At 42.9% G+C, this 25,797-nt stretch overlaps 2 protein-coding genes across 5 annotated transcripts in view; one reads left to right on the top strand and one right to left on the bottom strand.

Moving 5' to 3' along the window:
- The window catches only part of emid1 (EMI domain containing 1), a 95,118-nt gene extending 77,787 nt beyond the window's left edge, over nucleotides 1-17,331 (top strand). For 2 of the 4 annotated variants that reach the window (XM_041836388.2, XM_041836387.2), the window contains 11 exons: nucleotides 270-314; nucleotides 428-535; nucleotides 5,820-5,936; nucleotides 10,625-10,714; nucleotides 11,598-11,650; nucleotides 11,795-11,857; nucleotides 11,968-12,012; nucleotides 12,311-12,355; nucleotides 12,728-12,739; nucleotides 14,927-15,011; nucleotides 15,682-17,331. In XM_041836388.2, the coding sequence (XP_041692322.1) occupies nucleotides 270-314; nucleotides 428-535; nucleotides 5,820-5,936; nucleotides 10,625-10,714; nucleotides 11,598-11,650; nucleotides 11,795-11,857; nucleotides 11,968-12,012; nucleotides 12,311-12,355; nucleotides 12,728-12,739; nucleotides 14,927-15,011; nucleotides 15,682-15,821 (803 nt within the window). In that variant the 3' untranslated portion in view covers nucleotides 15,822-17,331. Of the gene's footprint in view, nucleotides 1-269; nucleotides 315-427; nucleotides 536-5,819; nucleotides 5,937-10,624; nucleotides 10,715-11,597; nucleotides 11,651-11,794; nucleotides 11,858-11,967; nucleotides 12,013-12,310; nucleotides 12,356-12,727; nucleotides 12,740-14,926; nucleotides 15,012-15,201; nucleotides 15,293-15,681 lie in introns of all 4 variants that reach the window. The other 2 variants (XM_041836389.2, XM_041836390.2) reach the window with 2 other exon arrangements.
- Nucleotides 17,061-21,795, bottom strand: rhbdd3 (rhomboid domain containing 3). The gene is made up of 5 exons (XM_041836391.1): nucleotides 21,208-21,795; nucleotides 20,722-21,105; nucleotides 20,484-20,610; nucleotides 19,964-20,209; nucleotides 17,061-17,686 (listed from the first exon to the last, which is right to left on the bottom strand). Exons 1-5 carry the CDS (start codon nucleotides 21,368-21,370, stop codon nucleotides 17,518-17,520), a joined length of 1,089 nt encoding a protein of 362 aa, XP_041692325.1. The 5' UTR covers nucleotides 21,371-21,795; the 3' UTR covers nucleotides 17,061-17,517.
- Between the last annotated feature and the right edge of the window lie 4,002 nt (nucleotides 21,796-25,797).

Below are 25,797 nucleotides of genomic sequence, written 5' to 3'. Positions count from 1 at the left end.
TCTCCCATGACTAGCTATGGGGTTTGTTCCTCTCTGGCACCTCTGTGGCCCTAATTAACATCTCAGTGCTTAGTCTTTCAGCGAGTCTGTCTAATCCAGAGCACAGCTCAGCTGCTCTGCCACCTCCATCTGGTAACCCTTCACCTCAGGAATCACTCAACGTCTAGTCCATTTTTCCACACAAGGCAATGGACGACCCCTTTCGCTCCCTCTTTCCCTGGGCCCTGGACTGCTCTCTGACACCTGTCTATTTCTTCCCTAACATACAGGTCCACAGGGCGATAGAGGCAGAGACGGTACCCCTGGACAAGATGGTAGGTTTGAGATGTCAAGTCAGTCATTGTTTTGTTTGTAACACAAACTCTTATTTGTGGCTGAATCAGAATGGCTTTATGGTTACTAGTGTCTGTCCCCTGTCTTTGCTCAGGGAAGCTAGGGTCCCGGGGACTGCCGGGCCCCAGTGGCCCCAGGGGCGAGGCTGGGGTGAGGGGCCCTTCTGGGACCCCAGGATCTAAGGGGACCCCAGGACCAGTGGGTAAGATACTTACTGTAACTAAACAATGACAGAGTGTATGATTTTAACAACCACTGATTTCACTGTAAAATTGCTTAAGCCTCCAAATTTGTGACAGTCATTCCTTTTGGCTGAAATATGATAGTAACAGACTGTATTCAGTAGATGTTTGATTCATGAATACCAGATCATTCCAGATTTACAGTTGATTAAGCAGGGTGCACCGAATGCTTCTTGTCTTACAAGACATTGACACTGTTTGTCAATAAATACGCATGTCATAAAGATGGTAAAGATCAGTGTGGGGACAGGGGGATTGTATGCGTACCCACCCACTTAACCCATTGTCTCTAAGACACAACTATGACAGTACTCTCATTAGGCCAGGGCAAACAAGAACCCAGAGTGTATGTCACTTCCTGTTGACTTAAGGCCTGAAACAATGGTGGAAAAGTCACTCAGATCTATCTCAACAAATTGCAACAAACTGCATTATGACATCCTGCATCATAGTGTTAGGCTTTCTGTGAAACCACTCGGCCATTCCACAAAGCCATGCGTAGTCCATGAAAAACACAGCAGTTCCTCTGTGGACAGCATGATGATAACTTACAGACTTCTCAACCATAAGACTTACTAAATACAGAGTTTGCTGATTCAGCATGGTTTCCAGCAGCCTGCAAAAAAAATATTTATCTTCAATATTTTATTTACATTTACATTTTACATTTTAGTCATTTAGCAGACGCTCTTATCCAGAGCGAGAGATTTTATCTACACGAAGCTCTCCTATGGCTCGCAACACTCGCTGTTGTTCCTGCCTCCTGACCAACAAGAGTCGATTCGTTCGCAACATAAAGAAAAGCATCAATCTGATGCTTATATTTGAGGGTAAATGGTTACAGACAAATAATAAATAACAGTCGGAAAACAAGAAATCCCTAGGCATCCCCGGGCAGTTATGAGTTTAAAGATAATCAAATAAATAGTAATATAAGTTGCTCTCGATATGAGCGTCTGCTAAATGACTCAAATGTAAATGTAGAATGTTGTAGCTGGAGGCTGTGGTTCTGGTTCCTCTCTGTATGGAACATGCAGACAGTGTACCCCTCCCTCTCTGAGGGACATATGACCCCTGCTCTCTGCCTGCTGCTGCTGCTGCTGCTGCTGGGTAGAAACTACAAACCCACTTTCTGAGAAACACCATGTGATTCCAATCTGAAATGAACATGAGCTATGTATACAAGTCCTGTCTCCTTATGTCTTCCATATGTCTGCGGTGTTATTGTTGTCCCCCACGATGAAATCTGTGGATCTGTCTCCGTCCGTACGTACATTCGTTCATACATTCCTTCGTACGTTCGTACGTTAGTCACACGCGATATCTCAAACAGGACTGGGCCAATTTTGACTAAACTTGGGTGAATAATGTGTCTTGCCATAGAGATCCGGCATTTACAAAATGACACTGATTGGCCCAAGGTGGGAGCTATAGTAATTCACTGAAATGTGTTAGTCATACACTGCATCATTGGTGGGGGACGACATGTTTACTGTTGCCCTGTTTTTCCTATCTTCATTATATGATGTGTATTCCCAGAGTGCAATAGGGTTTCTATTCAAAACTATTTTCTCCCCTGTATGCTGAATTCTTCCTGCACATACTAGAAATGTTAACATTGACAAGAATGTGTTTGATGTAACTGAAAACGTGAGCCTTATGAGAGCATGTTTGGTAGCAAGAGTTTAGGAGGAAGGGAAATGAATGAACTCAGCAGTGGTGTAAAAGTGGTTAAGACAGATTCATAAAGAGTCAAGGGGAGACTGTTGTCCCACAGGGACTTCCGCAGGGAGGGAAGCAGTGTCAGGTTGGGGTGTGTGCAGTCGTGCACTGATGTGTTTTGGGATGTTTTCCCCTGAATCAGCGCAAAGACAGGACATGTGTTTCCTGTACAGAAGAACTAGGATTCCCTTACACGCACACGCATGCACGCCCACACACACACACAAACACACGCATGCACACACACACAATTTTACTCACACCTGGACACTGTAGCCCACAGCTGCTCCAGGGCCCCATTATCCTGCAGGAAATATAGAGCCTAGTTTGCCCTAATGTCATGCTAACACACAGACTCTGGAGATGGAGCCACTGTGCTGCTGACCATGGGTCATGGTCCTTCAGGTTGGATTGAGCGTGTGCAGAACCACAACACAGCCAGTCTTTGCTGCAATGTTTACCAAAGCGAAGTGAAAATGAATCAGCGAGGTGTCAAATCCAATTAGAGCTGTAATAACACATTACAAATGATCCTTTCCTATGCCAAGTTATTCATAGTTGCTAATACAATCAATGTAACTCAATGATAGCTGTTGTCAGTTGCATCACCCTCCAGAGCATTATTCAGGGTCACAAGACAAGGAGATAGAGGGAGATTGTGTGTGTGTGTGTGTGTGAGAGAGGGAGAGGGAGAGGGAGAGGGAGAGGGAGAGGGAGAGAGAGAGAGAGTGTGAGTGAGTGAGTGAGTGAGTGAGTGAGTGAGTGAGTGAGTGAGTGTGAGGGGGGGGTCATGTTGAGCACAGCATTACCTCAGGAAAGTGCAAACAATGAGGTCAGATGTTGCTGTGGGGAGGTGAGGCACTTTGTTTGGGTTTGTGGATGGAGCAGTCAATCCAGCTGGGCCACAGGGACAAGTCACATCTCAGCTTTTCTTTCTCACCTTTTTTCAACAAAAGTAGAAGCCGATGTGGGAGGGAGAGAGAAACACTTTCACTAGCTGGCTTGTCGGGACTGGTTATGCACGCACACACACAACCGTGAGCGCTCTCACGCTCCGGCTCGTGCAGACTCAGGCAGCATTAAATTTCTTACGCACCAGTGCCGCTAATATGCTCCAACGTTTAATCGTTTTTATTTGAGTTTTCCCAGGTCCTCCTTTGAGCTCCCAGCACACAGCCATTAAGAGCCCTCCTCCTGTTAATTAAAGCTGAACAGCAGTCAGTCGCTCAGCCCGCAATCTCCTCTCCTCGCCTCTCCTCTCCTGCTGCTGATATTAACCGCCAAGCACTGAAACCTAATACACCATGCAGCGCTCGCTCTCTCTCTCCCCCATTCTCCCTCCCTTCACATTCTCTACTATACATCTACACAGCCCTGTACCCTACCACCTTGTCTAGGTTCACCAGTGCTCCCCTGCCATTGTGAGGTGTGCCAGGAAAGGCAACACAGAGTGAAACCTCTTCATCATGGGTTCACCTATCTGGTGCCCTTTGAAATTATGAAAATACTCAATGAAAAATCGAATGATATACCAAAAGAGATTAAAAGTTTCTCTCTGGTCACCGGGCACTTTACACACTGCACTAAAATATGCTATGGTGAAACCCCTTCTGAAGAAATGTAATCTAGATTCTTCAGCTCTTAGCAATTTTCGGCCAATCTCCAACCTTCCATTCTTAAGCGAAATTCTGGAGAAATTGGTTTTCATACAGCTAAATTATTTTTTAAGTGCCAACTGTATTTATGAAAAATTCCAATCTGGTTTTTGTGCCTACCACAGCACAGAGACAGCCTTAGTTAAAGTGGTAAATGATTTTAGAGCCAACACAGATGCCAAACAGCTCTCTGTCCTTGTACTCTTGGATTTAAGTGCTACATTCGACACTGTTGACCATGCTATCCTTCTGGATAGACTGGAGAGGTGTGTTGGCCTCTCTGGACCAGCTCTAAATTGGTTTAGGACCTATTTAACCAGTCAAGAGTTTTTTGTAACCCTTGGTGAAGATAACTCAGAGAAAATACATATCACATGTGGCATTCCACAAGGTTCCGATTTTGGGTCCAGTACTGCTCAGTTTATATATGTTAACCCTTGGCAGCGTTATCAGAAAGCACAGCATTGATTGTCACTACTACTGTAGCGGGGGATTTGACGGAGTCAGGCGCAGGAGGTGTAAATCACAGAATAAATGGTTTATTCGGCCAATACAGCGGTTCGCAGCAAGGCATAAAATAACTACATTGCGGTATAACGGCGCACTGGAGAAAAATAAAACACACGGGAGAATATCCCGGCGATACAGTACATAATGCTCCACCGAGCTATCGACACCTCCACATGAAACAATCACACACAAAGACATGGGGGGCAGAGGGAATACTTATACAGGGACTGATGAGGGGATATGAACCAGGTGTGTAAAAAAACAAGCCAAAACAAATGGAATGATGAGATGAGGAGCGGCAGTGGCTAGAAGGCCGGTGACGACAAACGCCGAAGCCTGCCCGAACAAGGAGAGGTGGCAGCTTCGGAGGAAGTCGTGACAACTACGCAGACGATACACAACTTTACAATTCAGTGTCACCAGAGGATTTTAACTCCACGGATAAATGATTAGACTGTATGAGTGATTTAAATACTTCCTCTAGCTAAATCAAGACAAGACCGAGGTACTTATTGTTAGAGCCAAAGCACAGAGAGAGAATCTGGCCGCACATTTTAATTCACAGGCAATAAAGATAAAACACCAGGTAAAAAACCTAGGGGTCATTTTAGATTCTGAACTCAATTTCGAATCACATGTGACCAAAATAGCTTTTTACCACCTGAGGAACATTGCCAAGGTGCGGCAGTTTCTCTCTCAGGCTGATACAGAAAGACTCATCCATGCTTTTATTACAAGCAGGCTTGACTACTGTAATGCTCTCCTGTCTGGTCTACCCAAGAAAGCCATTGGTCAACTGCAAAACATACAGAATGCTGCAGCACGGGTACTGACCAAGACCAGACTGAGAGCACACATTACACCAGTTTTAAGGTCTCTGCACTGGCTGCCTGTGAGTTTTATTGATTTTTAAATCAGTCCACGATTTTGCACCCCAATACATGTCAGACATGCTTTTAAGTTATGTACCCAGTAGGTCCCTCACGTCCTCTGGCACGGGCCATTTAACTACAGTATCTCAAGCCTAGGACCAAGAGGCATGGAGAGGCAGAGTTATTATGCCCCCAGCCTCTGGAATAGCCTGCCAGAGAACCTGAGGGGGGCCGAAACTGTGGACATATTTAAAAGACATCTTAAAACAACCCTTTTTAGCTTTGCTTTTCCTTAGGGTGCTTTGTAGTCGTTCAGTTTTTATTGGTATTCTTTCGTTTTTTTATCCTAAAGCTTGATTTGATTTGAATGCTGTCCCAATACTGATTCTTGCTTTTGTCATGGAGTTTTTTCCTACCCTTTCCAATGTCATCATGCCAATGCTCTCCCTCAGTGTAACAGTGTGGTGTATCTCCCCTCCCCCCAGGACCCAAAGGTCCATCAGGTCTCCCAGGAGAGAGGGGTCTACCTGGGCTTCCTGGACCTCCTGGACCCCCTGGACCCCTGGCCCCAGCCAGCGCCCGCATCCCAGAGCCAGACCGGGGTAAGAGAAGCACCACTATACCCTACAGCCATATCTAACACCACACACACGCAATTAATCAGATGAACAGTTGCGTTATGGAACACTCAAATAATTTGTTTATAATTATGATGTCATGGGCAGTGGCTATTTTAGCATGTAAATCTTGGTGGGGCAAACTAAAAAAAACATATTTTAGATGAATGCCAACAAACCTACTACACAACACTACACAACACTAAACAATACATTAATTGCACTATAACGGTGACAAACGGTGCCCACACACTGTTAGGGCCTACATAAAGCTGTCCAAACAGCCGAGTCCCAACAGCAGTCCCAACACCTTACCACTGCTACACCTAGCTATCAGCGGAGCCTTGTCTGGCAGAGAAACAGTTAATTCAGCTTCATTTACTGCCTTTTAAAAAAACATAGCTGATATGGCTGACTTGCTTAAACAAATGTGATTTCTACTGACAACTGAGATGTACAAACTATGGCATAAGGAGACGACGAGAGGATAAGAGGCAATCCGTAATTTTGATTAAGACATTAATGAGCGAGCTAGGACGGACGTAGTCAATGTAACTATTTGTTCAGCAGCACTTTTGAAATGTACAGCAACAGAATTCAGAACATGGGCCGTTCTTACAGTATTCTCCCTGTACACCAAGTCAGAATCGTAGGATAAATAAAGGGGGCATATAAGCAGACAATGAAAGCTCTTACAATATTCGATGATTACATGTCTCTAAAACAGGCTATATGCACCACCAAATCAGAACAGTAGGTGAAATTATGAGAGGAAACGGGACCAAATTATTAGGGTGAGGCACATGGGCTACTAACAGCTTACTACACAACATACACTTAGTATTACTTTCTTAGCTACAGTATACAGTGGGGAGAACAAGTATTTGATACACTGCCGATTTTGCAGGTTTTCCTACTTACAAAGCATGTAGAGGTCTGTAAATGTTATCATAAGTACAGTTCAACTGTGAGAGACGGAATCTAAAACAAAAATCTAGAAGATCACATGATGTATGATTTTTAAGTAATTAATTTGCATTTTATTGCATGACATAAGTATTTGATCACCTACCAACCAGTAAGAATTCCGGCTCTCACAGACCTGTTAGTTTTTCTTTAAGAAGCCCTCATGTTCTCCACTCATTACTTGTATTAACTGCACCTGTTTGAACTCGTTACCTGTATAAAAGACACCTGTCCACACACTCAATCAAACAGACTCCAACCTCTCCACAATGGCCAAGACCAGAGAGCTGTGTAAGGACATCAGGGATAAAATTGTAGACCTGCACAAGGCTGGGATGGGCTACAGGACAATAGGCAAGCAGCTTGGTGAGAAGGCAATAACTGTTGGCGCAATTATTAGAAAATGGAAGAAGTTCAAGATGACGGTCAATCACCCTCGGTCTGGGGCTCCATGCAAGATCTCACCTCGTGGGGCATCAATGATCATGAGGAAGGTGAGGGATCAGCCCAGAACTACACGGCAGGACCTGGTCAATGATTTGAATAGAGCTGGGACCACAGTCTCAAAGATAACCATTAGTAACACACTACGCCGTCATGGATTAAAATCCAAGGTCCCCCTGCTCAAGCCAGCGCATGTCCAGGCCCGTCTGAAGTTTGCCAATGACCATCTGGATGATCCAGAGGAGGAATGGGAAAAGGTAATGTGGTCTGATGAGACAAAAATAGAGCTTTTTGGTCTAAACTCCACTCGCCGTGTTTGGAGGAAGAAGAAGGATGAGTACAACCCCAAGAACACCATCCCAACCGTGAAGCATGGAGGTGGAAACATCATTCTTTGGGGATGCTTTTCTGCAAAGGGGACAGGACGACTGCACCGTATTGAGGGGAGGATGGATGGGGCAATGTATCGCGAGATCTTGGCCAACAACCTCCTTCCCTCAGTAAGAGCATTGAAGATGGGTCGTGGCTGGGTCTTCCAGCATGACAACGACCCGAAACACACAGCCAGGGCAACTAAGGAGTGGCTCCGTAGAAGCATCTCAAGGTCCTGGAGTGGCCTAGCCAGTCTCCAGACCTGAACCCAATAGAAAATCTTTGGAGGGAGCTGAAAGTCCGTATTGCCCAGCGACAGCCCCGAAACCTGAAGGATCTGGAGAAGCTCTGTATGGAGGAGTGGGCCAAAATCCCTGCTGCAGTGTGTGCAAACCTGGTCAAGACCTACAGGAAACGTATGATCTCTGTAATTGCAAACCAAAGTTTCTGTACCAAATATTAAGTTCTGCTTTTCTGATGTATCAAATACTTATGTCATGCAATAAAATGTAAATTAATTACTTTAAAATCATACAATGTGATTTTCTGGACAGTTGAAGTGTACCTATGATAAAAATTACAGACCTCTACATGCTTTGTAAGTAGGAAAACCTGCAAAATCGGCAGTGTATCAAATACTTGTTCTCCCCACTGTACATATCTCCCTGGCATATTACACCATTTATGCAGCAGTATAAAATACATTTTTGGGCTCACCTTGTTGTGCTGTGCTCACTTGAACAGGAAGGAGGTGCAGCGGTTCTTCGTGGGCAAATTTTGTCATCAAACTTTGTCATCAAAGTCTGGCATTCTCTGGATTTATGGTGCTTTCAAGACAACTGGGATCCCGGGAAAAAAACAAGGTCGAATGATGACGTTGGTGATCTTCAGGTCGGAGCTCTAGAAAGAGGCCCGTGTTCCCAACTTCCAATTCCGAGTTGGATGACCGTTCAAAACGTATTTTCCCAGTTGGAGCTTGTTTTTTTCTGAGTTCCCAGTTGTCTTGAACTCACTGAAATCAGATTTACCAGTTCTGAGTTTCCAGTTGTTTTGAGCGTGGCAGAAGTCATGTTGGATTGACACCATGGCCAATGTTGAATGTTTATCCTTTTAAGCTTGGAAAAGAGACCCTTAAACCCAGACTTGGGACCACACACCCACTCCACTGAATAGCAGGCTAGTGACTGCTTTGCGATGCTTGCAGTTAGCCACTGATTCCTTCCAAATGTTTATGTCCAATGGCCGATGAGCACCGATACTTTTTATCTATAATTTCTCTTCATTATTTCTCTTCATATGACAAGAATTAAAAAGGATTTGCCAGTAGATTGTCGACTTGATTCATGATGATGACTGCTAGCTTGCTAGCTAAGATTTTGAAAGTATGATGTTGACATGATCAGTCCAATCAAAGCTGCTGTAGATATAACGTGATTTGACGTCATTTTATCTGTGGCCGATGACCTTGAGCCTTCTTGGATGGGCATTTCTAATGTAACTCTATGGCAGCACCCAAGGGGCTTGAATTTTCGAGCTCTACCCTTAGATATCGCAGTGACATAGTGTCCCCATGAGTGACAGAACACTGAGCCAATCACGGTGCAACTAGAGAATATTACCAACCCCTGCGCTCCATATTTTTGAAGCTGCCTTACTCAAGAAAGCAAAAAATAGTTTGTATGCAGCTTTATTAACTAAATTCATTCAGCCTCACGTAAGGTTGGAGCCCAGGCAGTGAGAAGGGATGATAACTGAGAGGAGGAAATGGGCTGCAGAATGTGCAGATGTGTAGGTTGACAGATGGAGAATTCTAGCTGTGGGTAAATTAAGGTTGGCATTGAGAATTCTCATACTGTGAACTGTTTCTTTCACATCAAAGTGAAAGCAGCAGACGCAGGGGTTCTGTGCTGGGCTTCCTTTGGAAAACACTGGCTTATTGGCTGTCCCGTCTGGATCTGGAGGCGGGAATCTCCTGCAGCAGAATGGGACTGAATCCTCCAACTTTCAGGTGGGACAGGGTCAGAGGTAGAGAGGAGGAGGGGGAGGGGATGTATGAACCCAGCCATCTTAGAAGATCATATACATTACATTGTAGAACACTGTTGTAAACTCAGGACATTGTGGGGTTGGAAAGTACATGGACAGAGACTCACTATCAGATAGGGTGTTTAAGTACAGGAGCTGGAGATGAAGATAAAATCATGTTTCTATAGAGACAGGCAGACGGACGGACGGGAGACGGACAGACAAGCAGACAGGTAGGCAGACAGACAGGCAGACAGGCGGGCGGGCAGGCAGGCAGGCAGGCAGGCAGGCAGGCAGACAGACACCTCTATTGATAGCAGGGTTATGTGGGACTGGAATAGGGATCAGACTCAGTCTGGCAGCTGGAGGATGTGTCTCGTTGACAGGCCTTCCCCTCCCTGCTCTCCCCCTCTGTGGTACTCCATCAGCACAGTGCTACCTGTCAGCCTGAGACAACCCTTTAAAACCACACACTTCCCCCTATCACTGGACATTTCCTATCCCTCTTCCTCTCTCTTTCCCTACAGATAGATATAGGTCACAGAAGTCCTCTGTCAGCCCAATGTCAATGGAGGTGACGCAAGTCTTTCTTAATAAGTACTGTACCATGTATACCTGTAGGACATGAAGTACGCATACACATGAGTGCAAACAATGTGATAATGATGATATTTAGCCATATATATATTTTACATTTACCTTTATGAAAGATGGACAGTGTAAAGGTTTGATACTTTATGGTGCTGAAAGAAGCCCGAACATTTGCGCGAGAGCATCGCCCCATGTAGGTACTTTTCAGGTATGTAGTTCAGTCCTCTTTTGTCCTGTTTAACCACTCAATTCTATGCATGTCCTCTGTATTCCAGGTCAGGGCAAGGAGCTGCTCCTCTCCAACACCTTCCCTGACCCACGAGGGATGCCTGTCAAAGGCCCACAAGGCCCTGCTGGACCTGCTGGTCAGTATGTCTGTTTTTCTCTCCTGGTCCCTAGCCACTAGCCAGTAACATATTGGTTTCATTATCCTGTCAGTGTAGTGATTAAATTGAGTATTAATTTGGGTTCTCTTATCAGTTATGCCCTTGGAAGCATAAACAAAATTATCCATTCTCTGTCAGATTCACTGAAACACAACTCCCCTGTCCTCAACTCTCATCTAGAGATTCCTGATTTCCTCTTTAGAGGAAGTTGAATTTGCTCCCAGTCTCTCAAATGTTTGATTGATTTGTTGTTTGCCTGTCCCTCTTGCCTCAGTTTGCATCAACAGTGTTCAATCAAATGATATGTCAAGATGAGACTTTTCCATTCCCATGTTTAAAGTGAGCTGTGAGAGGAGTGAGCTTGGGTCAGCTCCTATGATTGGTCGGATTTTGGATAACACTTATCTAGCATCACTTCTATCATAACCAAACAAGGCAGATTTAAGAGTGTTCATTATAACAAGTATGTCCATATTTGTAATGGTTTGTCCAGTCCAGTAATTATATACACACCTATCATGGGGGTAGGAATAGAAAGACGTAATGGGACACAATTGTTAGTATTCATCTGACTAGAGATTTCTGGTTATTTTCATACTTTTTTATAGTGGTTAATGTCATAGTCCAAATACCTTTGCATAATCTAACTTTGCAGGTGTTCCAAAACACACATGTAACATGAAACCCTTTCCTATCATTCATCCATAACTCATATTTTTTTCCTCCTTTATTTTGTCTATCTTTTCATTCTCAATTTGCCTTGTGTGTCTGAGAAGAACCTATCTTGGCCTATAAAGGCAACCTGACCTAAAGGCTGCCTATTACCTTGATGCTCACAGTCCTTATGTATCCCATCATACAGGTCCTCCAGGCCCCAAAGGCCCCGTGGGACCCCCTGGCCCAGCAGGACAGAACGTAAGCGTTTGCCTTAGGACTATAGTGGGCAGTGTATAATGGTGCAATGGAAATAATAATCATGTGAGATTAGATCCCACTTACTGTACAATTTAACAAATGTGTTATCTGTCTGTTTTAACCTTTTCTCCTGTCTCTCTACAGGGTAAATTGGGGGCCCCTGGGTTACAGGGCCTGGTGGGGCCAAAAGGAGAAAGTGGGGAGAGAGTGAGTACCATGCACAGGCCAGGGCGCAACCACACCTAATGTTTCCTCCCCATTCTATTATTTCTAGATAGAGAGACAAAACTCCTTCTAACTTGCCTCTGGCTTCCTAGGGTCCTCTGGGTTATCCAGGAGAGAGAGGGTTCAGAGGAGAGCCGGTAAGCCACCTACCTCCTGTCTAGCTGTGGCCCTGATGAGTGTGGCAAAAACCAACACGTCACACCTGATTACACCGTGGTCAACTATACAATCCAGTGATCTCAGAGAATGTGTTTTACTGCTGCTTTTTCATAAAGGAAAGGGAAAGGGGGATTCCTAGTCAGTTGTACAACTGAATGCATTCAACTGAAATTCAACTTCCGCATTTAACCCAACCCCTCATAGGCAGTACTTTATGCCAGTGAGAACTAGTTATCACTAGTGTGCCATTACTCTTGACTCAATGTTTCTATACAGGGAGTAGCAGGAGCCAAGGGAGAGCCAGGACAGAAAGGCCTGCCGGTAAGAACACCAGAGATGGGGCCGTAGCTCACCCTGTGCCTCACTGACTCTCACTGGGCTGTATAGGACCAGGAGCCAGGAGGGGAAACAGTGGCCCAATGTCTTTCCTTGATTCCTTGTGTCTTCTATCCTTGCGTCCTTCTCAAAACTCATAGGAGGAAAATGTCTGAGGGGAGGAACCTTGGGTCTTCTCCTCCAATGGGGTTTGAGAAAGATGTGAGGAAAGAGGATGCCAGCAATTGAAAAAAACTAATTGAGAAGTAGTCCATTTCCCCACAGTGTACTTAAGTGTAAATACTGTATACTGTGTAGACAATTATTCTGTGTCTGTCTAATCACTTATTTTCCTTTGCCTCTTTCTCATTTTACAAGAACAATCTAAATGTAAGGGATTTATGAACCATGTCCAATCACCATGTTTACATATTTACTTTCTTATGAAGTTTACTTTCCATGTATCTATATTGTTATTAGTATTGTTCTGCAAATCGTCCTGCACTTGTTTTAAAAAAGTACTCATTTACTCATAGTATGTCAGTTTGCGGCATGTGGGATTGTGGTTTTTGTTGTTTGTGTGGGCTCTGTTTAATTATGATGTTGTGATTATTGTGGTTTTTTGGTCCTCGGGGTGTGCTGTGGGTGCTGCCCCTTGTTGAAAACACTGTCCTACTCCTGTCTGACCCTAAAGCTGTCTGACTCCCCCTGCAAGCTACTGTCTCCATGGTTACCTTTCACAGTCACATTCTGAGCATCTGACATTGGCATATACACACACACACACACCTGCTGTTCCTACATCACGAATGCTAAGTCATTTGCTGATTGAGGGAAAGATAATAGAATCTTTAAGAATCTGTTGAGTGGCATGTAATACAGCATTGTATTGAGGATCATTATTTGGTCATGCCATGCTTTTACAAACACTTCTACAAATGATATAAATAATGCCAAGGATGGCATGTTCATATGTCAAGTCAACTTGTGTAAAGCACATACCGTTTATACATAGTATAAATTAACATAGGTATATGTGGAATGTATATGCCAAATCACTCCATGTAGAGTTATTGTGGGAACAGTGGTGGTGGGTTAGTGCTGAGTGGGGTGGACTGGGTTGGAGATGTGAATGGATACAGCTATCCTCCAGTGTCCCACAATGCATGGCTGCATGCTCCCATCCTTAGTTACTGCACTGTTTGCCATTTCTCTTTTGCTTGCCAAACTCAAATGTAAACTCCTTAACTTAGTGTAAAAATGCATCAATAACACAGAAACCGGGCATGGTCACTCTAAATTGTATCTCAAACCAAAACTATATTTATTATCTCCTCAATGGTCTCACAATAGGCCCATTATCCTTTCAGCTCCCATCTGCTCCTCATCAATCAACCATGACCCAGAGGATCTTGTTATTGTGGAGCCGTACAAACTGGACAAACACAAACACACTGGACATTAGTCATTGATATGATTTATTGATATAGCTTAATGAAATCTTGCCTTTTGTTCTGTAGAGGTTTGTCCTTTGCTCGTTAATCAGTTTATTTCTTGACCCAAGAGAAAAATACTCAGGCATCCACACTAACGTCATATTGTGCATGCATTCTTTATCAACTGTCACTGACATGATTGCTTGTGTCTGTTTTCTTTCTGTTCCTTTTTTTCAATGTTTGATGATTCATAAAGCCAGTAGGTCTTTCTTGACAATTGGACAGTGATCTGTTTCTCATTTTAAACAGAATCAAATAGAAAGAGTAAAGGTTTACTGGCTTTATTTGGTGAGCATGTTTTAATACAGTGAGAGATGGATGGGCAGCTATTATGAACTCAGCTCTAATAACCGTTATGTAGAAACAGTTTACTGAGACTTCAGAAGGTTATTTTCAACCGTTTTAGAAAATCACTCTGTAATGCAACAGAAACTTGTCTGGCTGAATAGCTGCTCATCTTGATCAAGTCCAGAAGGAATGCAGATGGCATGGTCAAACTTGAGGCCCTGGACCGCCTCCTCCACTTTTGTTATGTCAACAACATGGGAATGTCTTGTGATGTGCATGCTGTTTTTGCCCAGCATGGCAAAGACTGGCCTGGTATGGCAGCATGGCCAGAGAACGAGGGAGATAGAGAGATACAGGGGCGGGATAAGGTACAGATGTAGGATTTTAATTTGATCACTATTTTGTTGCTGAGAATCTTCCTGCACAGCAGGAAATGCAAACTTGTAGTGTATTCAAGGTTTAAAAAGGCTTCTAAAGTTTGTAATTTTCCCTTTAAAATGCCAGACTTGATTTGCCCTAACGGAAAATGTATCAACCCCTACAATAAATGTTCATTAATTATAATCCACATAATAATTCACATTTCCTGTTGCTGCAGGATTATTTTTTCCTGCTATAGCAAACTGTCTCAAATTAAGATCCAACATCTGTAAAGGGTGCTGGGTGGGTGCGTGGACTGGTTTTAACCTGCTAACTGCTGTAATAGATTGACAGAGAGAAAATGACTTGCACCTTGGCGAGCAATTTGTTTGGCTTGTGCTCCTTACCTTGACGGCTGTATCTATCTTCACAGGGGGACGGGATACATCAGATCAGAGAAGCGCTGAAGATCTTAGCCGAGAGGGTTTTAATCCTCGAGACTATGATCGGTATTCATGGTGAGTAGGAGGCCTGAGGTAGCAGGGTCAGCTTTAGGCAGGGGTCAGACAAGGCTGGGTGTCACCCCACACTCCTCCACTTCTGGGAAGTGGGACAGGGGGTATGGCCAGAGGCAGACACCCCAGGACCAGGCCTGGTGTGTCCGCTCCCCACCCCTCACCCAGTCCCCTTGTCACTGTTCTCTGATAGGACATTAGTTTGAAGATGTTCCAAGACTTGCAGGCAGACCTGGAGCTTCTGGCTCGCAGGGTGACACTGCTGGAGGCTATCATCTGGCCAGGTAACGCTGGTAACCATCCTCACCTCCAGGTCACACTAGTCACTAGTACATTATCTACTGGATCAGGCATACAGGGATCATATGAAAAATTATATTTTATGTCTGTTTTTATTTAAGAGTTGTTGATGTAACTCACATTAGTAGGCACATACTAGTACATGTTTATTAATTCACTAAATAGGTGATGCAACTCAAAGATTTAGACATGTCTAGATCACTTTCATAGCTAGGCACATCATAATGACGGATATCTCATATGCCTCCTATGGCAACATCATATAAGTGCTTTATTATATGTAATAATGTGCTCTATTAACTAAGTATTTTATATTGATGTCTCATATGTATGCATAGGGTAGCATGGCCCCAACTCTTTGTTTCTTCAACAGAGCCTGATTTAGGGTCTGGAGATGGTCCATTCGGGACTGCGTCCCCAGGTGGTTTCTACAGGGATAAGCGGGCAGGATCCGAACCCTATCGGCTCGTCTCCCCTCCTCTGTCCTCAGACACTAAGGTTCAGGGGAAGTAGCATCGCTCCCTGCTGCATCTCTGAGGATCACAGTCTGGGTTTAACCACCCCCTCCCTTAGGTCTCTCTGGCACTCTACTGATCCAGACCTTATCTGATACCTTATCCGATACCCTCTGTGGGCTGTACCATCAGACGAAAGGTGGGGGACACCTCAGGGAAGCTCCACTGGTGCTCCGGAGTCTGCCCACCTCCATTGGGAACCAGTACCAGCCACCTTTACCCCAACATACACCTCCACGTAGACCCATGGCTCCCCCTGTGTCCCATCCCCATGGCTACAGCTAGGAAATATTTCAAGAAAATATCCTATAGGCCTCTGGAAAACATGCAAAGGTTCTCATAAGATACAAGGAAAACCAATATTAAAAAGCTTGATATGTTTAATGGTGCTCATTCATCTGAAAACAATTCTGGACTATAAGGGTCATTGCAGGATAGGATAAATTACGGTAAATTAAAGGAGGAATTAAGTGTGAAAGAAAAGAGACTGGCTCTGAGAATTTGTTTGGACTGTAACAATGTTGGGAATCTGAGGTTTACTTATTTAAATATATTGAGCATGTACAGACTGCAAGGCACACGTACACAAAAAAACCTCTTCCTCTTATATTCCTTTTGTTTTGTTTCTATAATATTGTTTTACTCCTTGCTATGTAGTGCACTATAAAGATGAAGACATGACACACCTTTCCTATTGAGATGTCAGTTAGTAGTGCCATGTTATGAAAAGCCAAGCATATCAGTGTACAGTATTTGTCTTGGTGTCTGCTAACCACCCCTTTAAATCAAACAAACCCGCAAGAGATTTTATTGTATTTATTTTATTCACATTCTATTGTAGATTTGTTGGTGCACAACAAATGCAGTTATGTGCTACCAGTTTCTACACTTTCTACATTCTTAGACAGTATTTGTTCTCAACAACAGTGCCGGAATACAAAACTCATACCCTTATAGCTAAGTATCTCCTTTATCAAAACTGATATGTGATCAAATTCCTGCATTTATTTCAAACCCCAAACTGCAGCTCCTGCATAAACTGTCAGTAGTAAGACACCTCACTTATTTTAAACTCACAAGCTAAAGCAATGACATCTCTAAGAATCCCCCACTCATGGGTCAGGTGTATCTTTCTCCTACAGCAGCTTCAGTCCTACACACACACACCACACAGTAGGAGTACAGGACCTGTTGATGGAACTTGAATACATTTTTGTGTAACGTTGTACCACTATTACATTCTTATACTTAGACTGATTTCTCTGTCACAGTAAAAAAAAAAAAAACTGCTTCCTTGATAATTTTTTCTTTATCTTATAATAAAAATTTTGTGAATTATTTAAAAAAAAGATCAATAGAAGCTTACTGTTTTGTATGCTGATATACAGTACGTAACGTTATATGTATTTTCCATTTTGGGCATATTTGAAATTGCTTGCTAATGTGTTATTGTGCTAAAATAATCTTCTAGATGGTTGTTATAATAAATAATTGTTTTGTTTTTTTAACAGGCCAACTGTCCTTTTTTTCATAATGACATTTATTTGGGTACTCGTCTTTTCCTTTTAGCCCACAGGGTACATTTTAACACAAGTTCAGCTCAGCAAAACTCAAGCAAATTCCAATATCATGATGCTAAATCACACCTTCTGTTCCAAGGTCCAGTTGGCCACCATATGCTGATCTGACAGGCCTCAGATAATTATTGGTGGCAGGCGGCTCTTCCCTTTGGATGTCATCACAGCCTCCTCCCCAACTCTGTCATCAATGAGCAGGGAGATGGCACCATCTAGCTGTCTAGTTGCAGCCAGCGCCACCACAGCTTTATCTGTAGGAAACCCCATCTTCTCCAATTGCTGAAGCCTGAGAGGGAAAAATTACTTAAAGAAAATACATATACAGTACCAGTCAAAAGTTTGGACACACCTACTCATTCGAGAGTTTTACTATTTTTTTTATAAACTATTTTCTACATTGTAGAATAATAGTGAAGAGATCAGAACTATGAAATAACACAAATGGAATCATGTAGTAACCAAAAAAGTGTTAAACAAATCAAAATATATTTTATATTTGAGATTCTTCTAAGTAGCCACCCTTTGCCTTGATGACAGCTTTGCACACTCTTGGCATTCTCTCAACCAGCTTCATGAGGTAGTCACCTGGAATGAATTTAAATTAACAGGTGTGCCTTGTTAAAAGTTAATTTGTGGAATTTCTTTCCTTCTTAATGCGTTTGAGCCAATCAGTTGTGTTGTGACAAGCTAGGGGTGGTATACAGAAGATAGCCCTATTTGGTAAAAGACCAAGTCCATATTATGGCAAGAACAGCTTAAATAAGCAAAGACAAATGACAGTACATCAATACTTTAAGACATGAAGGTCAGTCAATCCGGAAAATGTCAAGAACTTGAAAGTTTCTTCAAGTGCAGTCGCAAAAACCATCAAGCGCTATGATGAAACTGGCTCTCATGAGGACCGCCACAGGAAAGGAAGACACAGAGTTACCTCTGTTGCAGAGGATAAATTCATTAGAGTTAACTGCACCTCAGATTGCAACCCAAATAATTGCTTCACAGAGTTCAAGTAACAGATACATCTCAACATCAACTGTTCAGAGGAGACTGTATGAATCAGGCCTTCATGGTTGAATTGCTGCAAAGAAACCACTACTAAAGGACACCAATAAGAAGAAGAGACTTGCTTGGGCCAAGAAACACGAGACCGGTGGAAATCTGTCCTTTGGTCTGATGAGTCCAAATTTGAGATTTTTGATTCCAACCGCCATGACTTTGTGAGACGCAGAGTAGGTGAACGGATGATCTCCGCATATGTGGTTCCCACCGTGAAGCATGGAGGAGGAGGTGTGATGGTGCTTTGCTGGTGACACTGTCTGTGATTTATTTAGAATTCAAGGCACACTTAACCAGCATGGCTATCACAGCATTCTGCAGCGATATACCATCCCATCTGGTTTGCGCTTAGTGGGACAATCATTTGTTTTTCAACAGGACAATACCCCAAAACACACCTCCAGGCTGTGTAAGGGCTATTTGACCAAGGAGAGTGATGGAGTGTTGCATCAGATGACCTGGCCTCCACAATCACCCAAAGTCAACCCAATTGAGATGGTTTGGGATGAGTTGGACCGCAGAGGGAAGGAAAAGCAGCCAACAAGTGCTCAGCATGGGAGAACTCCTTCAAGACTGTTGGAAAAGCATTCCTCATGAAGCCGGTTGAGAGAATGCCAAGAGCGTGCAAAGCTGTCATCAAGGCAAAGGGTGGCTTCTTTGAAGAATCTCAAATATAAAATATATTTTAATTTGTTTAACACGTTTTTGGTTACTACATGATTCCATATGTGTTATTTCATAGTTTTCATGTCTTCACTATTATTCTACAATGTACAAATAAAGAAAAACCCTGGAATGAGTAGGTGTGTCCAAACTTTTGACTGGTACTGTATGTTTTTACTCACAAATTATTTTCTTTGATGAGCCAGTCATATTTGATCAAAGCTTGCTTTTGGGCGGAATCAAAATTAAGCATTATATGACAAATTACTCTAATAACATATAGTACATACACTGAGTGTAAAAAACATTGCTCTTTCCATGACATAGACTGACCAGGTGAATCCAGGTGAAAGCTATGATACCCTTATTGATGTCACTTGTTAAATCGACTTTAATCAGTGTAGACGAAGGGGAGGAGACAGGTTAAAGAAGGATTTTTAAGTCTTGAGAAATGGATTGTGTAAGACAAAATATTGAAGTGCCTTTGAACGGGGTATGGTAGTAGGTGACAGGCGAACCGGTTTGAGTGTGTCAAGAACTGCAACACTGCTGGGTTTTTCACACTCAACAGTTTCCCGTGTGTTTCAAGAATGGTCCACCACCCAATGGACATCCAGCCAACTTGACACAACTGTGTGAAGCATTGGAGTCAACATGGGCCAGCATCCCTGTGGAATGCTTTCAGCACCTTGTAGAGTCCATGCCCCGACAAATTGAGGCTGTTGTGAGGGCAAAAGGGGGTGCAACTCAATATTAGGAAGGTGTTCCTAATGTTTTGTACACTCAGTGTATAGGCAAAATATGCTCTTCCATACTAGTAAATGCCCTAGTAAACCTGACTGACCTCAGAAAGGACACTGAGGACTTTGGCACCTCCACTTTGGTCCCTGGTTCCTCAGGAGCATCCTGTAAGGAGGCCAATATCCCTGCCCTCAGCATCTGCTCCTCCAATAACTGGGCCTCTGACTCTGCTGCAGACCCGTCCAGCAGCCAATGAGGAACAGACGCTAACCAAGGTTGTGGGTTCACGGGTGAAAAGTCCTCCATGGGGGTTCTGTTAGAGGGAGCTACCTGAGGGAATGGCCCAGATCTGTAATAAACAACAAAGTCTTGTGACAATACTCATATGACAATACTCATATTATTATTTATATTTGTATTGTTTTATTTCACTTTGTCCTGCATTGTTGAAGCTCGAAGCTCAAGAATTTCACTGTACACTGTAATTACATCTGCAACCCTGTACATGTGACTATTAAACTCTCTAATCTAATCTCACTCATGCCACCAACTCTGCCATTCCCAGTATAGGTAGTAGTAAATCAGACTTCAAGAAACTCCTGTAACTTATTAGTTGTTCTCACCTCTGTGAGGTGTTATAGGTGGGAAGCCTGAGCCTTAAATAGTAAGGAACATAGGCCCAAGCAGGAAGGAAGTTGAAAATCCCAATATTCTCTATTTTCTGCAAAACCCCAATAAAGGATGGACGATCTTTAAACAAAGTTAAGGTACATAATCACAGAATGTAAAAGATATGGCAGAGACAATGGGGTCAAAAACACTTTCCAATAATTTGTTGTATTTTTTGGCAGAGAAGGATACAGTTGTGTCCTATCAGTATGGCACAGAAGTGGAGCAGGCCCGGTGTGCTTGGGAGCAACACCAGACTGAGGAGTAAGAGCAGCCAGGGCAGGAACCAAACTGGTACACATCTGAGCAGCTTCCTCTGGGTCACCTGACGACACTGGGCTGTAAACAGAGCCAGTTGGGTGGCGGAGGAACCACAAACACGACTAGCCTCATCCCCACTGATAAAGAGTAGGATGGCATACAGTGGAGGCAGGAGAGCTATGGAGAGGAGTGAGAGGGCAAGGAAAGCCACTGTGCCCCAGCGTCGCTCCTGGCATGGTCCAAGCAACAGCAGGAGAACTGCGTTGTAGAGAAGAGAGGGCAGCTCCTCATGACTAAAGGCATAGAGTGACAGATCTGTGTGTGAGAGAGGGAAGGTTACGTTCTATTTTCTATTTAGGGGTAACAAATCAAATTCCATACCTGCTTTACTCTAGGTGTGTCTGGCAGATTACCTACCTCGGCACCCTGGGAACTGTCCACCTGGGCCTAAACTCAGACTGGCTGGAATACCACCAAGCCACATCAGTACCATCAGAGTTAACAGAAACGTTGTTCCAAGAAAGAATCCCGGACGATTCGATCCAAACCAAAACCATATTGAGCAAATTCGGTCAACCATTGTAGCTAATTTACTAGTGCTTGTCGTAGAAGCACTGTAGTAAGCTCTCTAATCAAACAGTTTCCCCATTCAAAAGATATTCAGGACAGACAGCTCATGCTACGAAGTTCTAATCTGTTTCATGGCAAATAAAGACAATGGCATATATTTGACTTGGATATTTGTAAATATGACAAAGCCATCTTTGCTTTATAACTGACAATATTCAAAATAAGATAGCTACAACGACGTATCAGAAAGTGAGAATGATAGCAGCGAGATGATTCCCACTTCTCCCAGGGTCGAAAGATGTACAATTAGTGTCAGTTAGTTCAGTGGCATTCAGTGTTGTTTTTCGTGTTAAAATTCCTAAATCATGAATACTCAAGTATTTTCTTAGCCGATTGAAAATGTCCCACTTCGCAATGTATCGACACTTCCTGTTTACGTTCTTGGACGAGTTCATTCACAATTACCTTAACGTACTAAATTAATTAATATATTTAGTCATAGTCAACCGAGTTATTGTAATTGACTACATACGGAACATATTTTTTGGGGGTTTCTGTAATTATGTGATTCATAAAATATTTCTGCACTCTGATTTTAGTAAGTTTGTTGTCCCCCACGGAAATATGGTGTATGCCAGAGACACAGATAGAACCATATCTCAGTGGATTACCACAGCCACAAAGTCATAAACCCCGCCTATTTCTACAATTTATTTTATTAAAATCAGATTTTAAACCTAACCCTAACCTTAACCACACTGCTAAACTAATGCCTAACCCTAACCTTGAATTAAGACCAAAAAGCAATTTTTTGTTTTCATAACTTTTTTCGATATAGACAATTTTGACTTTGTGGCTGTGGTAGCTAGTGACAACCTTGTAGTCAGTCCTAAAAACCGGAAATGTGTGACCTCTGGTTCGTTCAGCCATTCCTATTTGGAAAATGAATGGGGAAAGAATCGGTTGGGTTGCAAAGAATAGGGTTTTGGCATAAACGCCGAAAATAAGGACTGTTAACACAGGCTTAGGAGATCTTATAAGTTTTGTTCTATGAGATAAAATCAGTCAGTTCAAAATTCACAAAAAGTGACCTTTGCTGATAAAGATTATAGCATAGAACAAAATGTAGGGTGAGTATTGCTAGAGGTGAAATAGTAAGTAAAATGACATAGGGTTCTGAGGTAAATAATGTTATAAAAAACGAAGAAAGGATATTCAGTGTCTCATTACAACATATTGTGTAATGGGATGTAATTGTAAATCAAAATGACTGTAAATGGTTTTCTTACTACGCTCACCTTTTTAGAATATTGACATTTTGACAGTGTCCCAGTATGCCAATCGCCTACAGTCAAACTGGGACACCCTGTTACTGTCAAACTGGGACACTCCTCTAGGCCATTTTAATGTCTAAGGCACTGCATCGCAGTGCTAGCTGTGCCACTAGAGATCCTGGTTCTAATCCAGGCTCTGTCGTAGCCGGCCGCGACCGGGAGACCCATGGGGTGGCGCACAATTGGCCCAGGGTAGGGGAGGGAATGGCCGGCAGGGATGTAGCTCAGTTGGTAGAGCATGGCGTTTGCAACGGCAGAGTTGTGGGTTCGATTCCCACGGGGGGCCAGTATTTAAAAAAAAAACGATATATGCACTCACTAACTGTAAGTCGCTCTGGATAAGAGCGTCTGCTAAATGACTAAAATGTAATGCGGTAAAAATATTTTGGGGGATTATGAAATACATGTTTTCTTAACAGAAATCCATTTTCTAAATAGGATAAAAAATTTAATTTCCTTTTCCTCAAATCTGCTATCAGCTAGCTTGCTAGAAAATGCTAGCATAGCTGCATTTTACTTATAAAGATATTACCCCACCAACATAAAAAAATCCCCCTGTATATAGCCTCATTATTGTTATTTGATTGTGTTATTTTTTTTATTATTTAGTAAATATTTTCTTAACTCTATTTTCTTAAAACTGCATTGTTGGTTAAGGGCTTGTAAGTACGCATTTCACGGTAAGGTTACACCTGTTGTATTCAAAATAATTTTCAGAAAGTGGACCACTTTACCAATACTCACTATATAAGATATCCTAAGCCTGTGTTTACCATGGTATTTTTGGCGATTATCCAAAAACCCTACAAAAACTCAATTAATTTACCCATAGGCTTTGTCCAACGAACAATGGTGGAGTTGGTGCGTTCTTATTATAGGAGATATGCCGCGTTCAAAACAACTGGGAACGCGGAAATCTCCGACTTCCGACTTCAGTGCGTTCAAAACAAATGGTCATCCAACTCGGAATTCCAACTTGGGAACTCGGGCCTCTTTTAGAGCTACGACTTTCCGACCTGAAAATCACTGACCTTATGAGTTGATCTCGTATTTTTCAGAGTTCACAGTTGTTTTGAATGCGGCATTATGCAAAAAAGTTTCTTGGCAGTTTCTTGGCAATAGTCTTCATTTCTCAGAACAAGAATAGACTGACGAGTTTCAGAAGAAAGTTATTTGTTTCTGGCCATTTTGAGCCTGTAATCGAACCCACAATTGCTGATGCTCCAGATACTCAACTAGTCTCAAGAAGGCCAGTTTTATTGCTTCTTTAATCAGCACAACAGTTTTCAGCTGTGCTAACATAATTGCAAAAGGGTTTTCTAATGTTCAATTGGCTTTTTAAAATGATAAACTTGGATTAGCAAACACAACGTGCCATTGGAACACAGGACTGATGGTTGCTGATAATGGGCCTCTGTATGCCTATGTAGATATTCCATTCAAAATCAGCCGTTTCCAGCTACAATAACCATTTACAACATTAACAATGTCTACACGGTATTTCTGATCAATTTGATGTTATTTTAATGGACAAAAAAATTGCTTTTCTTTAGAAAACAAGGACATTTCTAAGTGACCCAAAACTTTTGAACAGTAGTGTACATGTAGTTAGGGGTAAAGTGACTATGCATAGATAATAAACAGCAAGTAGCAGCAGCGTAAAAAAAGGGGGGGTCAATGCAAATAGTCCGGGTAGCCATTTGATTAGCTGTTCAGCAGGCTTATGGCTTGGGGGTAGAAGTTGTTAAGAAACCTTTTGGACCTAGACTTGGCGCTCCGGTACCGCTTGCCGTGTGGTAGCATAGAGAACACTATGACTAGGGTGGCTGGAGTCTTTGGCAATTTTTAGTCGTGGTCAAATGTTTTGAGAATGTCACAAGTATTGGTCTTCAAAGTTTGCTGCTTCAGTGTTTTTAGATATTTTTGTCAGATGTTACTATGGTATACTGAAGTATAATTACAAACATTCCATAAGTGTCAAAGGCTTTTATTGGCAATTACATTAAGTTTATGCAAAGAGTCAATATTTGCAGTGTTGACCCAGGGCCACATCCTGACTGATGGCAGCCCATTCTTGCATAATCAATGCTTGGAGTTTGTGAGTTTTTGTTTGTCCACCCACCTATTGAGGATTGACCACAAGTTCTCAATGGGATTAAGGTCTGGGGAGTTTCCTGGCCATGGACCCAAAATGTTGATGTTTTGTTCCCAGAGCCACTTAGTTATCACTTTTGCCTTATGGCAAGGTGCTCCATCATACTGGAAAAGGCATTGTTCGTCACCAAACTGTTCTTGGATGGTTGGGAGAAGTTGCTCTCAGATTTTTTTTTCTCTCTGAGGCAAAATTGTGAGTGAGCCCACTCCCTTGGCTGAGAAACAACCCCACACGTGAATGGTCTCAGGATGCTTTACTGTTGGCATGACACAGGACTGATGGTAGCGCTCACCTTGTCTTCTCCGGACAAGCTTTTTTCCAGATGCCCCAAACAATCGGAAAGGGGATTCATCAGAGAAAATGACTTTACCCCAGTCCTCATCCATCCAATCCCTGTACCTTTTGCAGAATATCAGTCTGTCCCTGATGTTTTTCCTGGAGAGAAGTGGCTTCTTTGCTGCCCTTCTTGACACCAGGCCATCCTCCAAAAGTCTTCGCCTCACTGTGCGTGCAGATGCACTCACACCTGCCTGCTGCCATTCCTGAGCAAGCTCTGCAATGGTGGTGGCCCGATCCCGCAGCTGAATCAACTTTAGGAGACGGTCCTGGCGCTTGCTGGACTTTCTTGGGCACCCTGAAGCCTTCTTCACAACAATTGAACCTCTCTCCTTGAAGTTCTTGATGATCCGATAAATGGTTGATTTAGGTGCAATCTTACTAGCAGCAATATCCTTGCCTGTGAGGCACTTTTTGTGGAAAGCAATGATGACGGCACGTGTTTCCTTGCAGGTAACCATGGTTAACAGAGGAAGAACAATGATTTCAAGCACCACCCTTCTTTTAAAGCTTCCAGTCTGTTATTCTAACTCAATCAGCATGACAGAGTGATCTCCAGCCTTGTCCTCGTCAACACTCTCACCTGTGTTAACGAGAAAATCACTGACATGA

This window comes from Coregonus clupeaformis, chromosome 18, assembly GCF_020615455.1.
Source record: "Coregonus clupeaformis isolate EN_2021a chromosome 18, ASM2061545v1, whole genome shotgun sequence".
Lineage (NCBI taxonomy): Eukaryota > Metazoa > Chordata > Actinopteri > Salmoniformes > Salmonidae > Coregonus > Coregonus clupeaformis.
This window is presented reverse-complemented; position numbering and strand designations above follow the sequence as displayed.

Bases quoted from the DNA above. Each gene is read 5' to 3' on its own strand.
- rhbdd3 (XM_041836391.1), bottom strand. From the start codon at position 21,370: ATGGTTGACCGAATTTGCTCAATATGGTTTTGGTTTGGATCGAATCGT. The intron at 20,611-20,721 runs GTATCCTTCTCT...CTTTGTTTAAAG, and splicing joins CATACTGATAGGACACAACT to ATCGTCCATCCTTTATTGGG. The intron at 20,210-20,483 runs GTGAGAACAACT...TGTTTATTACAG, and splicing joins ACCTATAACACCTCACAGAG to ATCTGGGCCATTCCCTCAGG.